The 20,454-nt window shown below is 45.6% G+C and overlaps 2 protein-coding genes across 8 annotated transcripts in view; both read right to left on the reverse strand.

Annotated features, from left to right (window-relative positions):
- The window catches only part of usta (uronyl 2-sulfotransferase a), a 50,845-nt gene extending 40,215 nt beyond the window's left edge, over window positions 1-10,630 (reverse strand). For both annotated transcript variants that reach the window (XM_053881143.1, XM_053881142.1), the window contains exon 1: window positions 10,208-10,630. In XM_053881143.1, the coding sequence (XP_053737118.1) occupies window positions 10,208-10,445 (238 nt within the window). In that variant the 5' untranslated portion in view covers window positions 10,446-10,630. The remainder of the gene's footprint in view (window positions 1-10,207) is intronic.
- A 4,375-nt stretch (window positions 10,631-15,005) lies between these two features.
- sash1a (SAM and SH3 domain containing 1a) overlaps window positions 15,006-20,454 on the reverse strand; it is a 158,098-nt gene continuing 152,649 nt past the window's right edge. For all 6 annotated transcript variants that reach the window (XM_053880756.1, XM_053880755.1, XM_053880758.1 and 3 more), the window contains 3 exons: window positions 18,639-19,624; window positions 17,500-17,631; window positions 15,006-16,383 (listed from right to left, as the gene is read on the reverse strand). In XM_053880756.1, coding sequence (XP_053736731.1) covers window positions 16,123-16,383; window positions 17,500-17,631; window positions 18,639-19,624 — 1,379 coding nt within the window. In that variant the 3' untranslated portion in view covers window positions 15,006-16,122. The remainder of the gene's footprint in view (window positions 16,384-17,499; window positions 17,632-18,638; window positions 19,625-20,454) is intronic.

Here is a 20,454-nt window from a genome sequence, read left to right on the forward strand (position 1 = left end):
CCGTGGTAGAGTGTCACAGGGGAGGTGCTCGCTCTCCACACCTCCACTCCAGGGTTTGATGTCCTGTTGTGGGCTGGAGCTGGGACAGGGATGAGGCGAGTCTGGGACAGAGCGTGACTTGGTTTATGACTTTGTCACAGCCAAACTGCACAGAAGCGCACATTCAGAGCTGGACACGCACCGGGCACCTCTTCACTTCTGGAGAGACGTCACTCACTCGGCAACCCCTCCCACATGCAGCGGCCACACACATAGAGGAACAGCCACCTGCAGCAGACACTCTACATTCACTCCTACAAAAGACTATTTTAAGGCTTGGAAGGCATTAGTTCTTTTTCCATTCAATGTAATGGGAAAAATCCATTCAGATTTTGAACAAATCGCTTCTTGAACGGCCGTCTGGAACGGATTGTGGTCAAGAACCGAGGTTCCACTGTACCACGGCTTCTACCAGCAGAAGTTAACCTGTGTCGGCTGTTCCGTGTCGCGCCATATTCCGAATTCTTGGCCATCAAACTCAACCTCCCCACTCGAGACATGAGCACCACAGTGCCTCACTGCTCCTGGACTCTTCACTCAGAGGAACCGAGCGATCACGCCTTCATGCCAGGAGGTGTCAGCTGCTGTCTTCCGAGGGCTCCAGTGGACTTCAATAGTTACCAGTCTCCAGTGTATCAATCCCCGAACACATCATAGCGGTGGAATTTCACGTCGTGTATCACCAACTATTTTATCCAGCGAGTATTTGGCTCGATATCCACATTACGCAAGCGTTTTTTTTTTTTTTAATCGATTTCACTGTGACTGTTGACTGGGAGTTAAAGACAGGCTGCTTCAGGCACAGACTTCGTGAGACTCAGTTTGAGTGACAGGAGGGAGGAATGGCGTCCCTCCTCACTATTTAGCTTGGCCTTTGGATATGTGGGGCGGCTCTGTAAAACCTATCTGTTTCTGAACAAAAATAAATGCATTCTTCCCGCTGCGTGTGAAGACTGGAAAGAACCTTGGGTTTGTGTGCAAAGCAGAAAAGCAGCTCTGGAAAGAAAAAAAAAAAAAAAAGGAAAATCAAAATGGATTGGAATGCAGTTGCTTATTATCAATGAAAGTTCAGCTGAAGCCCAAGCTGCTGCAGCAGCGACAGCTTGGATTGTGATTCGGTGTATTTTCCCCCCGAGACAGGAACTGATGTTTTCTAACGCTGGAACATTCAAGTTCAAAAGCTCAGCGATTAAATAAGTCTGTGATGGTCGGAGCCTCCAGGCTGCGCAGGGAAGCTGAAATAAGAAGCTTCTGATGCCTTTGAGAAGACACACCTGTCATCACGGCTTCCAGAATCCTCTCAAATATCTGCACAGAAAAGTCATCTTTAAGTTAACACCTGTTGAATCACAGGCACTTCTCCTACAGGAGACACAAGACGACGGGTCACATTCATGTTTGGAGCTGTGGCCTCTCTCACAAGTGTTAGTTTAAACAGGGACATTAACAGCCATGGCATGGTTTAATAAAGGATTATTTGTTGCTTCCGATGTAGCATCTCAGAGCACTAACAACTTTTATCTGTCAGTAAGCAGACATCCCCCAACAATGCCTCATACATTGTAATAAATATTCATGAACCCTGACCTTTGTGACCTTAAAGACTTCCACATACAGAATGAGAATCAAATGAAAATAGGTGGCTTCGTGAATGTGGACAAAAAGTGGATCGACATTATCATCAGAGTTGACACCCGCAACTGTGTTATTCACCACCTCTTGGTCACAAAAGCAGTTAGCAAAGATGGCGGTTATTTTTTTTTAGTCCATCTTCTCAAACCCTGGTTGCCACTTTGTCCTGATATTGAAAGGAGGAGTGTTACCTGTGTGTGTATGGGAAGACACATGAGAACTCAAGACAAGTCCATTTATATTAAAAACTGTTTTTTTGTAGCATGGGACTACAACCAAGACTTTGAAGACCCGAGACAGAGACCTATAAGGGAGGTGAGACCCAGACCGAGACTTGTTCCAATGGGAGCTTGATTTATTTGGAACTTCTTTTAGCAGCAAGAAAAGAATATGTGTTTCTATATGACTAATAGACGTATTCTTTTGGTCATAGTAAGTCTCTGTATCCTTTGATCTCACTAAGCTTTTTTTTTCATTTTATTTTGTTAAGAGATTTAACCATTGTCTGGGTGGTGAACCGCCACAGATTCAATGAGAGCCGCCACACTAGCAGTGAAATGATCACTTTTTAAAGATGAACTCTCACATCAAATGCATGTCAAACGCATTGACACAAAGTGGAAACATCGAAACAAGGGGATAAAACACAACGCATCAAGGAGGTGGAACGTACCGCTTTCACCGTTTTATTCACAGAAAAATCCAGAAAAAAAAACCCATCACAACGACGGACCACGTGAGGACGGCTTGCATTACTTCTCGTAACTAAAACCAATTCAGAAAATGAGGGGGTGAGGGTAGGGGGCGCTCTGCCACTGTTTCAAGAAATCCTGGTGGAAGTCCTGTTTGCAAAAACATTTAAAAATAAAAACAACGTCGCTGCTAGCATCTCTCACTGTCAACTACTTTCTGCCATTTCTTTTTCCGCCTTTTCACTGGAACCCGCTCAGAGCATCTGGCTACTCCGTGCCTGACGGGTCGCCATGTTTGTAATCCTTTTATAAATGATGTTATTAAGCATTTTACATGACGAATCAGTCACTCTGTCACAAAGTCCAATATTAATGAATTCCTCTCGCTTCATATTTTCCAGGGATTTTCTTTGGAAAAACATGCAGAGAGAAAAAAAGTGTATCCAAGGAGTGAGAAGGAATATGAGGGTGAAGGTCTGGACTTGACTCAGCTGAACTCCTAAAGGACGGGGGCTAAATAAAACTTTAAAGTGTAACTCAATCTGTAACCCCAAACCAGCCCGTTGTGGTTTTACCAACATGGGCCGGGCAACAGGCCGCGCTCTGCTCTGCTGTATATTTAAGGATGCTATTTTAAACCACTATATATTTCTCCATGGCAGTGAAACGAGTGAAACAGACACAGTTGTGGTGAAGAGGCTGCGGGTAAAGATAGCTGGAGCTGCTTGAACAAGGTATGCTGCCGACCGCCGGGCAGCGTGTTCCCGCTCACAAGGGCCACGGAGCCAAGGGCCACCCCTCTCTGTGAGGGGGGCATAAGATCTGTCCATCACACTGGAAAATAATGGCAGGGCCCACTTGAATTTGGTGTTTGGCGACAAGTGGAAACGCGACCAAAGGGGCGGAAATGATGTTTGGTGTTCCGCGGCAATAAACAGAGGAATTTGCTTTAACGCCGGCCAAAGTAAACGGACCAACTTCCTAAATGCTCTGACAACGGCGTGTCAGGAGGGAGGGCAGACGCGGCGCCAAAACAAATTCTCACTCTTGTTGTTCCTCACTCAGCTAATGAACTCCGAATTAAAGAAACCTTTCTTGTGTGTCAGCGGCTAATCGTCCCAGAAGTGGGCTGCTTATCCGGCGCTGATGGTCCAAATGATGTGTCTGTCTAACAGTGGCGGAACCACCCAGAGGCTGTGGGCGCTCAGCAGAACCCACCCACCACAAGCCGACATGAAAGAGCCAGCAGCCATCATCATCAGGGACCTGGCAGTAAAGGGCTTCAAAATAAAGTCAGATGAGACGAAAAACAAAACACGTTCAAATGTTTAACTGCAGCTTCTCAGATTACTTTAGCGTGAAGAACTGCATCAGCTCAGTGGTCTTGACTAAGCAGGAGAACATGTGACACATTGCTAACAGTTTAGTGAGCCAAATATCACGTAGACAGAGACCGACATGCAACATTCAAAGGAAAAATAACAACAGATGCTAACATTCACAGTGAAATCTCTGCCTCAATTGAACACTAACAGCAGTGAACTGCTTCAGTAACTTCAGTTCTGAGTCGGCATCAATCCACATCGATTGAAGAGTGCCGTCTCTGTGATGTTGAAACTTGTTTATTTGCCTCACAGTGGAAACTTCTCACTTTCTGACTGAAGAGATTGTAGCTGACCGTGTAATGATAAAACCGCTTGCATAAGAAGATTAAAACACCAGATTAGAGCATGTATTTTCCAGTCAGTGAACAGTATATGTTCTTAAATGTTCTTGTCTTCAAAAAAAATGTTTGACGCCCAAATATTTCATTTTCAATAAGCTTCCTGCCTCACTCTTTTATGGAGTGACATTTCAACTAAACCAGAGCCGATGACGGCGCGCCACATTTGGTTTACAGCCAGGAGGCGTCAGTCAGAGTCGCTGGAGCTGTCAGCGTGAGAACCTGAAGTCACCACATGAACATCAACTCCATGTTTTTAATATCCTTAAACAGCAAGTGGGGGCAGCAGCGTCTCACTTGGGTATCAAAACCATCCCACTTTGGGGTTTAAGGGACTTTACAGAGGCAGCTTTGACACTTTTTGGTTTAAAATCTGGAGTCTGACTAGAATCGAAAAGTTTTTAAGTCACAGGAATCGATGATGAAGCAGATGAAAGGGTCAGCGTTTTCACTTCAATGGGCTTCCAAACCAGAGGATCAGGGATGAAGAGGGTGAAGAAAGCTGCTGAAACCTTCTGTCTGTCCACACATACCTGTCTGGGCCACAACAGCCGCCCTGTCGTCTGCCGCTCGGCCACTGCAGCGGCTGGCAGGGGCCATTCATGAGTGGCTGCTGGAGGGTTACAGAGTGCAGGAGAGGGAAGAGCCACTGACAGCCACAGCAGCTTCATTCAGCATCAGTGACTTACACTGGCGGGACGGAAACCTGAGTTTCACACAGAACTTTATTACATCTAGCCTCATGTAGGCGCATTTGGAATAATCCCCACGGACCGGAGAAGAGATTCTGCTTCAATCAAAGGAAATGAAAGTCCTTTCCCTCTTGACATCAGCCAAAATATGACTGGAGCAGAGGTCAACATCCCTTCAGCGGCGCCTTATAGATCAGTGGCGTAATAACTTCATATTCACCAGGCAGAATCGAGGGATTAACCTTTGACCTCTGCAAGTTTAAACCGAACAAATGTTTTCTGATAAGTGCAAAAGAAAAGTGTTCCTAAGCCACAGTGAGGTTCCGCTCTTGCTATGTCTTTCACGTACGTACAATTTTCTTCTGCTCAGATATGGACTTGGGTTGGGAGCACAAGTCTATCCCAGCTACCAGGGGAGGGAGAGTTGCACTGGACCGGTCAGAGGTCCAACATCAGTTCACCTCTGTGTGTTCGGGACTGTGGGAGGAAACTGACAAATGCTCAAGCAAAAAAAGCCTATGAAAATTTCTCAAGAGGACAAGAAAAAGAATCACAAATTACTAATATATAACATTATAATATATCTGAATGTGACAAAATGCATGTAAAATATATAAAGATAACATATAGATTTATAAATAAAATATAGATTTAGAAATAAATATATAAAACTGACAACGTATTTTTCTTTAAATAGCTTCCCCTTCTTTTATGGTCATTATAGACGCTTGACTTATTTGTGTAGGGACATTTGACTTCTGGGAAGTCAGACATTGAAGTCCGCAGAGAAACATTTCAATTGGTGAAAATGACAATGGGGTGGCGCAGCAGGAGAAGGTAGGGGGGGCCAACTTGCTGTGAAGTACTGTAGGGCTGGGAGAAAATATCGATTCACGTTTTGATCAATAGCCTCACATAAATATTGTGATACTTCATTGTGTGATATTGACTTCATATGTTATGTCTTGAGTAACAATATTTAATACATAGATACTTGCATATGATGCTATGTGTGTTACGTGTTTAATACATTTTGGTGTTTAAAACCTTTTCTTTCAGTACAGTGGAGTCGTTTTGAGCATAAGCAGTTGTTTCTAAAATCGAACTCTAACTGGACTGACATCATCACAATAAACTTGTTTTCACGCCCACAACATTGTACTGCATTATCTGCTTTTCCTACCCTTAAAATGATGGCTCTTATTAGAATATATCGCTGAACTTACAGTACTGCGATACATCGCAATGTATCGTATCGCCACTCCCGTATCGGGATACGTATCGCATCGCAAGATACCTGCCAATACACAGCCCTACTGTGAAGAAGATAGTACCAAGACTTTCTGTCTGCTCTTGTTATGATTCCTTCACCATCCCTCCCTCACATCTCACCAGAAATCGGATGCCACTGAGGCAGTAAAGACGGCCGCTCTGGACGGCAGCATGCAAGACACAACATTCCCAGACTATACAACACTTGAGCGTGGCAGTATGAGATGAAACTCAAGGCTGCCTTGACATCCCTGCCACACTGTCAACGTGAGGAGGGTCCACCGCGCCGGCGTGAGCACCAATATTTGCTCAAGTGTGCGGATTAGTGCGGGCATATCAGAAAGTGCAAGTGAGTCAATGACAGGGACAAGCAGGCCGTAAATTGAGGCCTAAAGGTCTTTAGTTACCGCAGCTGCATGTTGAGTGACACCCTCCGACAGCAACCTCCACGCTGGCTGGGAAACAAAACACAGTCTGTTCCCTCCGCACCAGCGCTGACGGAGGGAGAAAGTCACACTCACGCAAGATCAACCCCTCCGCGCTCGCACACTCGCCGAGCCCACCTCGGCTTTCACAACAGCATTAAGGCGATCAGTCAGCTTGGCGGTGATGATAAAGGCGGGTCTGTCCGTCACACACATTAAACACAAATACATTAGGCGTCGTGTCTTAATATAGAAGTGGTTTTTCAACACCTCTAGAGCAGAAGCGATGAATCAAGCTGCCAGACATGCCTTTTTTTATTTTAAAAAAGCTTGTTTCTTTTCATACACAACTTCAGAGGTGTTATATGGATTGACCAGAACAATATTTTTTTTTATGGTCTAGTCAGATCTCAGAACATCTCAATATTTTGGTGAACCTCTGAGGGATAAATACTCTCTGGTGTATCACAAATTTCAAACCAAAACTGAGTCGTGACTGAAGGACTGGAGAATGTGTTTTGCCTCCAGGACAGACTCTAAGTCGATCCACCTCCACAGGACCCAGTTGAGGTGGCTCGGTCACGCTCTTGGGCGGAGGCCCCGGGGCAGACCCGGGTCACACTGGGGAGATTACATCTCACATGACCTGGGGTGGAAGCTTCTAGGGAAAAGGAAGTCTTAGCTAGGACAACTGCTCCCGTGATCTAAGCAGAAGATAAGGAATGGATGGACGACACATTGAAAACTGACATTGAATAAAATTCTGATTTGACAAGAAATAAACTGCACACTGAATGTGCAACCACAAAAAAAAAAAAAACACAGCGTCAATAACCAGAGAACCTCATCTTCAGCCTGAACTTTCCCCCCGCAACACGACTCATCAACCTGCTGCGACTTTTGACAGTCGATGACGTCAACTTTTTATTGGAGCCATGTGATCGGAGCTCATGCGCTTTCTCTCATTAACGGAGAAGATGACTCATCCAGGCGTCAGACGGCGCTGTTACATAAGGATCGTCCCCCCAACTCAAGGAGGAGTCGGTGGGCAACAGTTTGGACCTTCAGGAAAACTGCTGTGGTGCGCTTGGTGGTGACTGAAGATAAACATCACAGTTGCTTGGGGGAACAAGTGAAAAAGCTGAATGAAACGACCCGGAGCTACAGCGCCCCCTTCCTCCCCCAGAAAACACTGACTTAACATGCCAACTGATGTCCTGCACACAAGCCATTTGCTTGACTTGTTCCAGAACGTCCCACTGCTGCTGCCTGCACTAACTCCCGTCCAGCTCCTCATGACTCCTCTTCACCTGGGAATCTTTGCTCACCTTACACAGCGCCCCCTTGTGTCTACAAATGACTCGCACATCTTTTTAAAAGGCAAATTTCCAGTACAATACTGATTCGACATAACATAGAAGCTAGTCTTTCAAGAGACCACTTGATCAGAAGGGCCAGGAAACAGCTCGCTGCTTGTGAGTCACAAGACAAGCTCTGTATTTTTGGACTCTGACTTCCAGCCATCTGAGCCTCTGAGTCACAACCCGAGAGATGAAGATCAAGGATGCAAACAGCTGGAAAGGGTTTATTAGAGCTTGAACACATCAATGAAGGAACAAGAAATGCAAGCGGGGAGCTGAAGACGACCCGTACAAGCCCTGACACAGGGAGTCAGAAGAGGCGCAAAATAAACAGAGAGAATATATCAAGGGCTTCAATTTGTGCGACGCAGGTTTGGTAGCCGAAAGAACAGCGCCACAGTTGAGAGGAGAAGAGTGGATATTGTCGTGGACTGAATGATGTAGCTAAGAATCAGTCGTGTTTTAAGCTCCTGAATTTGACATGTTAAGTGCGCAACACACTAAACTACTTGCTAATGTGAGTGAGTTTTGCCGAACCGCTACGATTGATCCTTGAAATGTAACACTTGAAATCAGCCAGTAACCTGCAGATGCAACATGTTTGTGTGCGCTACAGGAAACCAACGTGACCCGGCGGATTAGAGGCCGACCTGGTGAGTGACGTTCATTCTGTTCCACATGTTCAACACGTCATAAAAGGCCTCTGGGCCGCCGTTCCACAGGGAAGCACACAACCTGCTTTCAACACACGAGGACTCAAGCGCACACAAGCAGACACACCGCAGTCCAGCGCAGACTCACACACACACACACAGCGTGGCAGCACTTGATGCTCCAGTCTTTCCGCTCATCAGATTTGGGGACTCTGAGGTTCAGTCACCTGAATAGAGGCGACTGATCCACACGACTACAGTTAGTGCATGAGAAACGTATTGATCTCACCGACCTCTGCACCTGTCAGTCAAAAGAGCTACATCTGAACACGCTGACAAATTCTTGTTGCCATCATAGATCGCCTGCCTGTTCCGACATGCCACAAGTTTAATTTGTACGCTGCACATTCCTCGCCACTGTAAACGTTTATCTCGAGAGAAAAAAAAAAAAATAGAAGAGAGCAGAAGATTATTGTAGCAGACTCTACTTCATATCGAACTCATCATCGCACTGACACGTGCTTGGATATTGTGCAACATTTGGCTTATTGCGTTTCAGGTTCACAAGATTGCGATTCAATTCAGAGAATCCACCTTGTGCATTTTCCATGCACTGAACAGGACAGTTGCATCATCATTTAGCTGACTTACTGAAATATTAATAGTATTTGCGGCTCCATTTTCTCCAACCTTAGTACGGCTACTCGATCATCAAATAAACTGTGTCCTTAGTTTTGACTTTTCAGTTCTATTTTCGCAGTAACAGAAGGCAAAACAGGGCTCTTGATCTGTGGCTAGTGCTCCTCTAATGGGTCCCAGACTATTATGGCTGCAGATAATAGGTTAAATGCTTTAAGCTCACAAGTAAGAAACGCACTGGATTGATCATCTCTGGGTTGTTTTCTGCACATTCACTCCATCAATGACTGCTTAACTTTGTGGCTTACTCACATCACTCTATAGTAGATACTGGGACACGTTTCAATTCAGCTTGAAATAGTTTACTGTTTAGTTTGATTTATGTCTGGCAGCGAGTATTTCTTCATGTGGCCACCTTTTACTTCCAATAATTCCAACTTTTAAATGAAGTAAATGCCTTTTTTAGACGTGTCTTTCTTTAATGTTTAGCAATACTTTTCCCCTCAGCACATACAAAGCTCAACTTTTAATAATGTCTATTGACTGATCTTTTGAAAATAACAATTCAAATGTTTACTCTTTTACTATTTTCAAAGAGCTTTAATACAACGACTTGAATCCCATATCATCTGCCTCCACAATTACATCGTATAACGTTCGTATTAAATGAAATAGCACAAGAAAGTTAATACAGCTGGAAAATCAATTAAGCCAATTGTGAAAATAAAACACTGACAAACAGGGTAAACGTAAACATACTTAACTGTCGCGTATTTATCTAAAACAAATACTCTTTTATTGGGTTTTTTGGTTGATTTATTTCGCACCTTTTGAGTGACAGGTCAACGCAGAGGTCAAGTGATGAAATTGAAAGCTAAAATGTAGATTAGATGGAAGTCACTCCGAACTGCATGACATTAGAAGGTGATCGTCTGCTGTGGATTATCGGTTCAAAGTGAGTGAGAATATTGTGGGATCTATCCGGAGGATCATTGAACAGCGGTCCGACTGTAACAGCGCAACAAACGTCCCAGTGTGACGCGCAACAACCAGCGCAGCGAAGTGGGAAAAGTTCTCACCGAGGTACTGCCGAATGTCCAGCAGGATCCTGGGGGGTCCGCCGTTCAGCTGGTAGAAGAGCGAGCCGAGGCAGAAGAGGAGGAGCGCGGCCATGCAGAAGCCATAGCCGCGCAGGGAGAGTCGCAGCGGCGCGGCGCACAGAAAGCTGGGCTGCTGCTTCTTGCTGTTCCGGTCTCGGATGTGGTGCGGGGTCTGGCTGTGGCAGTGAGGCGGGCTGCTGCTGTAATTCTTCATCATCTCCTCCTCGCAAGACGCCGCGGAAAGTCACCCATCCGCCTGTGAACAGTGAAACTTGTCGCTCATTTGAAGGCTGGCAGCCGAGAGGCGCGCTCCTGCTTCTCCTGGCGGCTCCGCTTCTGCTTCTTCCTTCCGTCTTCCCTGCCGAGTCAAGGGTCCATCCTTCAGCCCGGAGTCTTTCGGGGTGTCAGATTACTGCGCGTGGAAAACTTCGACAGCTGACGTTTGGGGCGCGTCAAACAGCGACGCCCAGTGGCGCTCGGCCGCATCGTTCCTTTGCCTTCAGGGCCGCTCGATAAATCACTCCGGAGACGCATTAGACGCCACTTCAGGAGGCGGACGACAGTCAAATCACAAACCGCAGTTTAAACACTTAGCAACAGAAGCCCCGAGCTCAGAGGAATAAAGGGGTGGAAAAGAGCAGACTACACAACTCAACAGTTCATGTCACACTGCTGCCAAACTCAGGGCCTTGGGGCCCCAAGTCATTTTATGTTCCCTAAAATCTGTTTTTTGTTGGAAGGAGCGAACATTTCGCACCCTCTCCCCCCACTCTCCGCTGACCTCTGTAAATAGTACCATTTGTAAATAAATAATAATAAAGTGATCATAAGAGCACCTCTGCAGCAACATTGTGTCCTAGTTAACATTAAAGGAGACAAAAAAGAAAGCAACTTACAGTCAAGAAATGACTTTATTAAATAACTTTATTAACATTGTTTTTGTCTGTAACAGAAGAGACTTGAAGTACATATTGCCTGAAATGCAATTACACTTTATTCTAAAGTGGCCCCGCCCCAGTATTTCAGAAGGACTGCCTTAAATACATATAAGCCTCAACTGCATTCAGTACATTCGATTAGATTAGACTGCAGTTATTTTGCTTTTAATACTGTAGAAGTTTATTGCATCTCACATCAAACATGCAACAACAGCTGTTTGTTCTCAACTTGATCTGAGGGATCAAAAAAAGAGAGGAGAACAGTTCTTTTCTGCCCCTTTTTTAAAAATGTATTTTCTTTTCCTGGAGAGATTGAGGTGTTTCATAATTCAGTCCAATAATTCATCACACTCAGTCTCTATATGAGTGAATCTTTCATCTTTTTGACTGTGTCATCACATAAACTCAGTTGCGGTGACATGAACCTAAACATTTCCCATGATGCATTGCAGTGTAGTCAGCCAGTCACAGAGGTTGATAGACAGAGTGCAGCCCTCTGCCAAGCAGCTTCACTCCACTCCAACCCACTCTATAAGGTATGAAATCCTGAATCCCGATGGTGATCCGGATCCAGATTGTTCCTCGTCCCATATCAAATCCTGTCCATAGCTTTTCAAGTTATTTTGAACACAGGGAGACAAATCCAAAACCATAACCTCCTTGACCGAGGTAAAGGAGTGAGGATTGTCCGGGATGGAAAAGAGTGTTTGAGTCATCAAATGGCGCCATCGTTCCTCCCCCGCTAGCCACGTCGCACAACTGAAAAGTTTGTGGCTCTTCCGTTCAAACAAACTGTGTTCCGCGGCTCATCGCAGAAGAAACGTTGACAAATATTACGGACGCTTGTCTGCTGACTCCACTCCACTCGGGCTAATGATCCGTGCACATGAGAACAAAACCTAATACGTCAAGATGAAAATGCAGGCGCTTGAATGAAATGGCCCTCTAATGAAATCTGCCGATCGATGGGCGGCGGGAGAACAATAACGCTGAGAGCTCGGCGAGCACACGTTTCCTTTGAAGTTCAGGGTGTTGTTTGCTTTGAGTGAGTGAGTTGAGTTTGAGCCACTCAAGTGGTTCGAAAACACTGTCTGATACAAAGATAACGTGGAAAGGAAGTAAGCTAGCAGTTAGATGATATGATGTAGTGCTTCTTCTGTAGCAGTTGGAGCACGTGGTTGTTGGTTTAAAACATTCTGGGCAAAGGGTGGCCCAGGGGCCATATGCGGCCCGATGCCTGTATTTTTGTGGCCCTTTTCTTCTTTTCATCGGTCATTTTTGAGTTTTTTGTTCCTCAAAACACATTAAAGGAATACTTAAAATATAGTTTGAAATAAATGGCCTTTTTTCTTGAACCTTTAGTCCATAGTTGATTTAAATTCAAATTAAAATAAATATGTTTCATGGCATATTTCCACTGACATTACATAACATTTCATCTTCTTCGGTTCCTTGTTACTTAAGTATATATTTTGGCATGATGGCCCCTCACCACCGTTACAGCTTCTAATGTGGCCCTTCAGGAAAGTGAATTGCCCATATATATATATATATAGTATTATTATTATTTTTCGATGGAGACCAAAACAAAAAAAAATATATAAAAAATATACACAGTACATATATATATATATATATATATATATATATATATATATATATATATGTTTTGTTTTTAGTTTTTTTTAAGAATGACATGTGAAATAAGCCTGGAGAGAAAGAGCCTGAGCACATCTGTGGGTTTATCTGTGTATGTGCTCACTGAAGACACACTTTTTACCACAGGAAGTATTAAGTGCTGGTGTCAGGGCCGCGTCTTTGGTTTGAGGTACAAGTAGTTTCAGTTCTGCGACCAAGTGAGTCAAACCCTAAAGCCAAGGCCTCGCTGTGTTGAAATGGTGTGACTCATGGGTGATCTCGGGTCTGAGTCCTCTCTATCAGCAGCTTGTACAGACTCCCTGACGCATCTGTGACAGTAATGACTGGAAATGTTGCCTCACTCTGGAACACTGTTCCCACTCGGAGCACCAGGAGGACACAGTATTATGTTCTCCAGCTCAGAAGAATGAAGTCATTACATCGTCCTCAAACTGCTGGACGACATGGGACCTGTCTTCGCTGGGTCCGGAGCCACTTGTCTTGTTCTGATGGTGGATCTGGCAGGTGTTACGACAGCAAATATAATGGGCTACAGTCATTTATGCTTTGAAGAAAACCTCATGACACTTTTCTGGCCGTCGGTGTGAAAAATTTGGCGCCAAACTCCTGAGGGCTTCATGACGCCACACTGCTCCTTCTGATTCATGATCAGTTGTGGGATGTTAAGTTTTCTCTCCCAGTTAGCCAGGGTCACCAGCAGCCTCGGTCCTCACCGCTCCATCGCGACAATTCCCATGGAACATAGTGATCGGATCATGTGAGCTTAAAACATCCTGAGAACATGGAAATTCATATTCAAATATTAGGGTACGCAAATACGTTGGTTGAGTGAATTGACACAAAATATGAAGTCCTCATGAAGGAGAGCCATGTTGGTGCTGCTCAAACCTCCAGCTCAGCACGTCCAGCCCGCTGGAGAAGAGACAGATCAGAGCGATCCCACGATGAAAGCACTAACAGCTGTCAAATAAGATCTTCAAAAAAAATAAAAAGGCCTGAATATTTCAAGTTTGAACTTGTGTTTGCCGTCACTCCTCTATCCTGGAAGGAACCTGGTCGTCAGAAACATCTGGTCCACATGTGTGATTCAGGTTTAGAGAAACGTGACTGGAGGAGCTGCGGTGCAGGAGTGGAGGACGAACAGCTGAGGGCAGTGGAGTCCCTCAACACCACGAGCTCTGCTCAGCGTTGGACACGGCCGGAGGAACAGAGTGATCCGGGTCTCAAGTTCTCCCTGCTGCCTGCGCTCTCTGGAGAACACATCGTCATGACAACGTCATGGGACCCAGCAGGGCGACACAGAAACAGCAGTCCGATAAATATCAGAAACCATGTCGTTCTGTAAGTCACCACGATTGCCACGTTTTTCTCAATTCTTTTCTTCAGTTGGGTTTCTCTAAGGTTGAATTTCTTCCCCTAAATTTATTTTTTTTTTGTTACACTTTTTTTAAAAATATATTATTGTCTTTGTGTGTGTCTCATGATTGTTTTTTCCCTCCGATTTTGAAAAAATTAAAAGAAAAAAAATGAAATATATATATTTTTTATGTATTTTTTACTGAATATATCAGGGTTTTCACCATTTTTGGAAACTCTGGCAGTTCTCCCCACCCCAGAACGCTAAAACACTAGTTTTTAATAATGAAAAGAAAATTTGCCTCTAATCCAAACTGTCCTCACGCAGTCCGTCTCTTCATAAGTCCAGCTGAAATGCACAACTTCAGTTATTGTCAAGTTTCTTTCTTTCATTTTTCTGTGAAAAACACAGCAAAAAAGTCTATGATGCCTCGTATGTTTCCACTTCAGGCCTGATTTCAACTTAAAAAAGAGACTTTTTCTGATGGTGTGGCGCCTGTCATTTAAGGTGTTTATATGGAGGGGAAACCCTGAATATTAAACATCTGTGTACTGGTAAATGGTCTGTTCACATTCTAAACACACTTCAATCATATTGAGGAGCTTCACTACTTCAGTCTATCCAACTTCATGACGCAGTCAGAGTTGTTGACTACTATATTTGAGAATTTTACTCCAGAAAACAACCTGTTGAGCGTCACGCCTCCAGCACTTGTTGTGTTAGAGGTCATCCAGTCTTTGAAGCTCTCGTGGGCCACATGGAATTTCCAGACCGGCCCAACCTGGCCCTCAGACCTTGAGTTTGACAGGGCAAAACAATAGTCGCAGGAAACATTTTTTAATAATATTTCAGAAAGACAAATAGTTATGGACATGAACTTCTCAGGTCGCGATGGTGACTCGTCCAGAGGATGAAAACCACATAAAATCCTTTGTACAGATATTTTACAGGAACATACCGAAGCAGGAAGGTATTGCTTTCGTATAGTACAGCTACTTACAGAAGTGGAGGACAAAAACAAAAATAAATTACTTAAATATCAATTACATATACAGAATGTGTGTGTTCAGCATTTCATATATGTAATCAAGAGTTAATACTAATTGGAAAGTGGAGTGTGGTCGAGCTCGACTCGTAGCCAAATTTGTCTAGAAAACATCTGGGTGGACCCTCTAAAGTGCATTTGCAGTGTCGGCGCTTTTCGACCCAACACTTTTGGAAAACCTCCGCAGCACCACTGTGATTGAGGAAAAAGGCCTTAAAAACCTTCATTTGCTGAATAGTCCAAACTATTGAAATAAAACAGGAAAAGAAGCTTCAGCTGCGCAAGCGTCCGTCCCACACTGTTCCCTGATTTAAAGACGTTTCCATGCCGACGCGAGAAAAGCGTTAGTAGACGTTGGTTATAAGTCCAAAAGAGTCCGGTTGTAAATCAAAGACGGTCCAATAAATTCCAGATGTGACAGTCCAGATGTCGGCGTCCGTGAGGGGTGGAAATTATTTTGTGCTGTTACACAACAAACAAACTATTTTCCCGTTGATCCCGTCCTGGTGCGGCGCATGAGATCCGTCGTCCTCGGACACATTCAGGGAATGAAGGCCCAGAGTTGGGCCCAGTTCAGTCACGAGCGTAAGGCAACCAAAAACGTGCTCGGATACACGGGATGTGTGTGAGGAGCGGGGTGGAAGAGCACAGTGAGCGTCCATCTCGACGGAAGGCTGCAACATTCCCGCTGAAATACCAGCCTCTCAAACGCTATAATACAGAAACAGCTTCTTGAAATCTCAACGTTCTCGCTCCTGATTCTGAGATGATCACGAAGCACTTGTGGAGTAAAAACTGCTTCCGAGTATCAAAAACATTGGAAGCGTGTGCTCTTCCCGACGTCTCCTAAAAAGGCATCTGATATCTCATTCGTCCGTCTGTCTGTCCAACATGTTTACGACAGCACTTCCCTGTGGGCGCTCAGCAGCCGCGCCTCGCTCAGCAACCGCCGCACGTGCCGCTCCTCGCGAACGCCGGCCTCCCACGCCACGCTCTCCGTCAGCACGGCCACGCGGCTCAGAGAGTCGACGCCCGCCGCCGCCAGAGCGCCGGCGTACATGGGCAGGCCGATGGACACCAGCCAATCGGAGACGGTGCTGGCGTTACCTGAGGTCAGGGGCTTCCTGCACATCTCCGTCATGCCACCAGAGGGAATCTGAAGTGAGACAACACACTTTAGAGCAGGGCGTCTTCACCTTTCTGATCTTGGTGCCCACCTTTCCCAGAACAAACGGACCTGGGGCCCATTCAAGTCATAGAACTGATTCATGACTCTTGACTTCATTTGTGATCAATAACCATATTTAATCTACTTACACATGAAATGACATGAAACCATGTGATCATCGCAGATATTTGTCATCGAAAAGTCCAACCAGCAACAGAAGCAGGTGCACGTCATGTTTACCAAATTTACCAAAGAAAAAAATATATGTACTTGATGCAAACTGTTGAGAAAATTGGAAAAACTGAAGAATATTCTGAATAATTCTGGATAAAAGAAATGAAATATAACCATGTATAAATATCTTTAAAATAATATATTAAAGTGTAAATTAAAGTATTGGCATAATGTCATGTCAAAACTGCTTTCATGAATGTTCTTTATCATTTTTTTCTTTTCATGAACTTCTCTATAGTTGGTAACTATCACAGATTTGCAGCTGTCAAGTCAATTCAGTGACACACTACTGCCACCATACGTGGCTCATGTATTAAAACGGCGTCTTGCGGCTAATGGGTGTAGAACAAAAAAACTTTTAGCAGCTCTCTAGGAGCGTTCACGGCCCAGCCATGGGCCCCGGCCCGATGGTTAAGAACCACTGCTTTAGAGAACAAGTATGTCTCACCAACATGTTGAGTTTCACTCGCTAACATTGGGTCATGATACAATTGTATAGCGATGTCTTTATATATGACAGTCAAACAAGAAATCACACAATATTACTCAAAACTGAAGTAAGTAAATCAGAAGTATCTCATTCATTTTAAATCGAGACTTTTATGAACAAATATGTGGATGTCATGTATTTACTATTTATCTTTTTTCTACTTTTATTTTAAAAAGACAAACAAGAACAAAAAAAATGAATTAACAGATTTCTATATTGCTTTTCTATCATAGAACGAAGTATCCAAGTACTTTTTTTTATCCATTTTCAAAATTGAATCAAGACCTAGAAATGTGATTTCAACATCTCTCACAGGAGCCTGGATTGTTGCAGTGCAAGATGAGGCCTGTCAAGAGTGATGAGGGTGCAGATCCACTTACAGCCATGCGGTGTTGTTTCCGCAGCTCTCTGACTCGGAGCTGGTCCATGTTGGAGGCCACGTCCTTCACCGGCTGGTCCAGGTCCTCGGAGTAGCGATGCACCAGGAGCTGAGGGATTCCACAGCGGCCGTGCTGCGGGAGACACGGGACAACTGAGAGGACAGATACCGACCCGGAGCGACCGAGAGCAGGAGAGCCAGCTCTGCATCTGACCCAGGTCCAGCCATACTCCAGCAAAAAACTATAAGGAAGTGAATGGGGGAGGACTTGCTCGACAGTATTTCAGTGCTTGATTTTCTTTGGAAAAAGTGACTAGCTTTCAGTGAGAAATAAATGAATGTTTGCATTCAGTTTGGTCTCGACTCGGTCGTGGTCCCCTGAAGTCTTGGTCTTGGAGTCAGGTAGGTGGTGTCGACTACAACGAAATCTTAGCACCTATCTGCTACCCAGGATCAGCTCTAGGAGGCGCGACATGTCCTGCAGCAGGAACATTAATTCTGCAACCAACACGATGAAGTAAGCACCACTGAGGAGTCGGTTTAATCCAGCTGGCCACATCCACACGTCCCTTCAGTGTTTGTTTTCCAGCGTTAGAAAAGCAGTCTGGGGTCTGCAGAGGCTTTTACGACTCCGTCTGCCTAAAGTAAAACTCAGTCAATAAACTTTACAGTCTTCACCGCATCACAGCGGGCTGCAGCCCGAGTCGCTCCAGGGGCGCACACTTAGACACACACACACACACACGAACACAGTCTGTTTCTGAAGAACAATGGGTCAGGAGTTAGCCGTGCCGCCGCTAGCCTGAACAACTGTCGCTCAGCGCATGGGCTGTCTCTCACGTGAGCGACACAGAACATGTCAGAGGTCCGTGTTGGACCGTGGAGGTGTGACATCATCTGTTATTGTTCATGGTGCTGGCTCACTTGTGGTCTTCATGGAATCTCTGACATCACCTCGAGTTGCTCACAAACCTCTCAGCTGGTTGTGTTATAAACATGTAGTTTATCGACTCAGCTTTCATACGACGCCGCTGTTTGTGACATGTGGCTAATGTGATGCTATAACAAGCCTCACCCACCAACAACTTGTCAAAAACCCCAAATAATTTGGGGGTGAACACAAGTTAAATCACTGCTCACCTTGTCAGAGTAGGGCTCCTCAGTGAGGTCGATGCCCTCGGCCTCCAGACGTTGCTCCAGCAGGGTGAGCAGGTCCGGACTCATCTTGGTGTGGGAGAGCTTCCTGGAGACGGCAACTTTGCCCCCCAGGTCTGAGAGCCAGGGGGGCGGCGGGGTGGTGCCCGAGTCCTCTCCCACCGATGAGGTGGACGAGTTGGTGCAGGGACTGCTGGGGGTGCTGGGGGTCTTGGCCGGGAGAGCCGGGGCACCCGGGCTGCCGCAGTGACGGGTAATGGGGCTGCTAGGGTGTGAACGGGTGAGGGAGTGCGTGGGGGAGGGGGTGGGAGACGGCGAGGAGGGCAGCGAGAGAGGGGCGTGGCGTAGCCCGTTGGCCAGTCTTTCTTTAGACTTTTTCGCGGGGACCGGTGGAGGGACCGGTGGTTTTTTCGAGTGAGTCCGGATGGCCCTGTCCCTGCTCCCGCTTGACTCGGGAGGGCTCGCCGTGGGGCTGGGGAAGTGCTCGGGCAGGTTGGGGGGTTGCGTGGTGGGACACGGGGAGCGCAGCGGCAGTTGAGAGGGAACAGGGGGTCTCTTGGGGCTAACTTTAGGAGGTCCGTTCTGAGCGGGACTCTTAGCTGGGCTGTTGCCTTCAGACATTGGTCCCTCTTTGGCAGCTTTGATCTCCAGGTTCAAGACCGGGACGTGCCCCGGCTCCAGGCGCAAGTCCCCGAGAGACTGCGAGCGCTTCCTGGGGACCCTGGGCTCTGGTGCGTCCAGGCCCTCGCAGCTGCGGCTCGCCGGGAGGTGGGAATGCCGCCGGGGCTTTCGCAGGAGGCTGAAGCCCTTGAGAGACGACTTGCTGAAGGGGTTCTTGGGGAACTTTGAGCTCTGGCTCTTGCCGTTCTGCTGGATATGTTCATCAGAGAAGGTCAAGGGCAGCGTAGGGTAGTCCGGGGACTGGAGACCAGCCGAGGAGCGGCCGGAGCGCGACGCTTTTTTGTTTTTACCTGAGAGAGAAAGACCACACTCAGTGAGTTCCACATCACTTTGCTGAGCCACAGCATCACGCTAACACAACAACCGATATTCCCAACATTCGCTCAACACTGTCACCAGCACAACTCCAGAGATAAAACACTTCAAGCAAACCAACAAAAGCCACTTACCAACACTGGTTAACAGATCATGGGGAAGGCTCAACGCACTTTTTCTTTTGGTCCACAGCGTAAAATCGTGAAATTATTTATTATTATTTTTGATCTGTTTATCTTTAACAAAAACCTACGACAGTTAGCGTGAAGCACAATGATTTGAGTTCTTAGTCAGATGGGATCTCGAGTTTTGTATTAATTTTTGAGCACCGATGACATCATCAGAACCTTGACTCGCACTACAGCTGGATTAAAAACGGAGACACTCCTGAGATTCACAAGTTTTAACTTACAAATCAAGCTCTTTCCAAAGTCAGTATTTTTGCTACATTAAACCACAGTCCTTCCATGATGACGGGAGCGAGGCTTCTGCTGCTCAAGGTTGTTTCAACACTGAATACCAGCGAAAGCTCCCGACGGCAAGGTCGGCACTTTACCGCTGCTTCATTGACAGTTGCAGCGAATAATACCGACATCAGCAAAAAGCTTTTTATTACACCAAACAGAATTTAAGTGTGTGTGTGTGTGTAGGGGTGTTCTTGACAAAACACTTACTTGTGAGGACCGTATGATTTTGTGGGGACATTTGGCTGGAGCCCACGAGGTTAAGTCTCAATTTGATGATGAAGCGTTCATTATAATTGGGTGTAAGTTGGGTCCTGGTTAAGGTTAGCCATGTGTTGTGG

This window comes from Synchiropus splendidus, chromosome 12 (genome assembly GCF_027744825.2).
Source record: "Synchiropus splendidus isolate RoL2022-P1 chromosome 12, RoL_Sspl_1.0, whole genome shotgun sequence".
NCBI lineage: Eukaryota > Metazoa > Chordata > Actinopteri > Syngnathiformes > Callionymidae > Synchiropus > Synchiropus splendidus.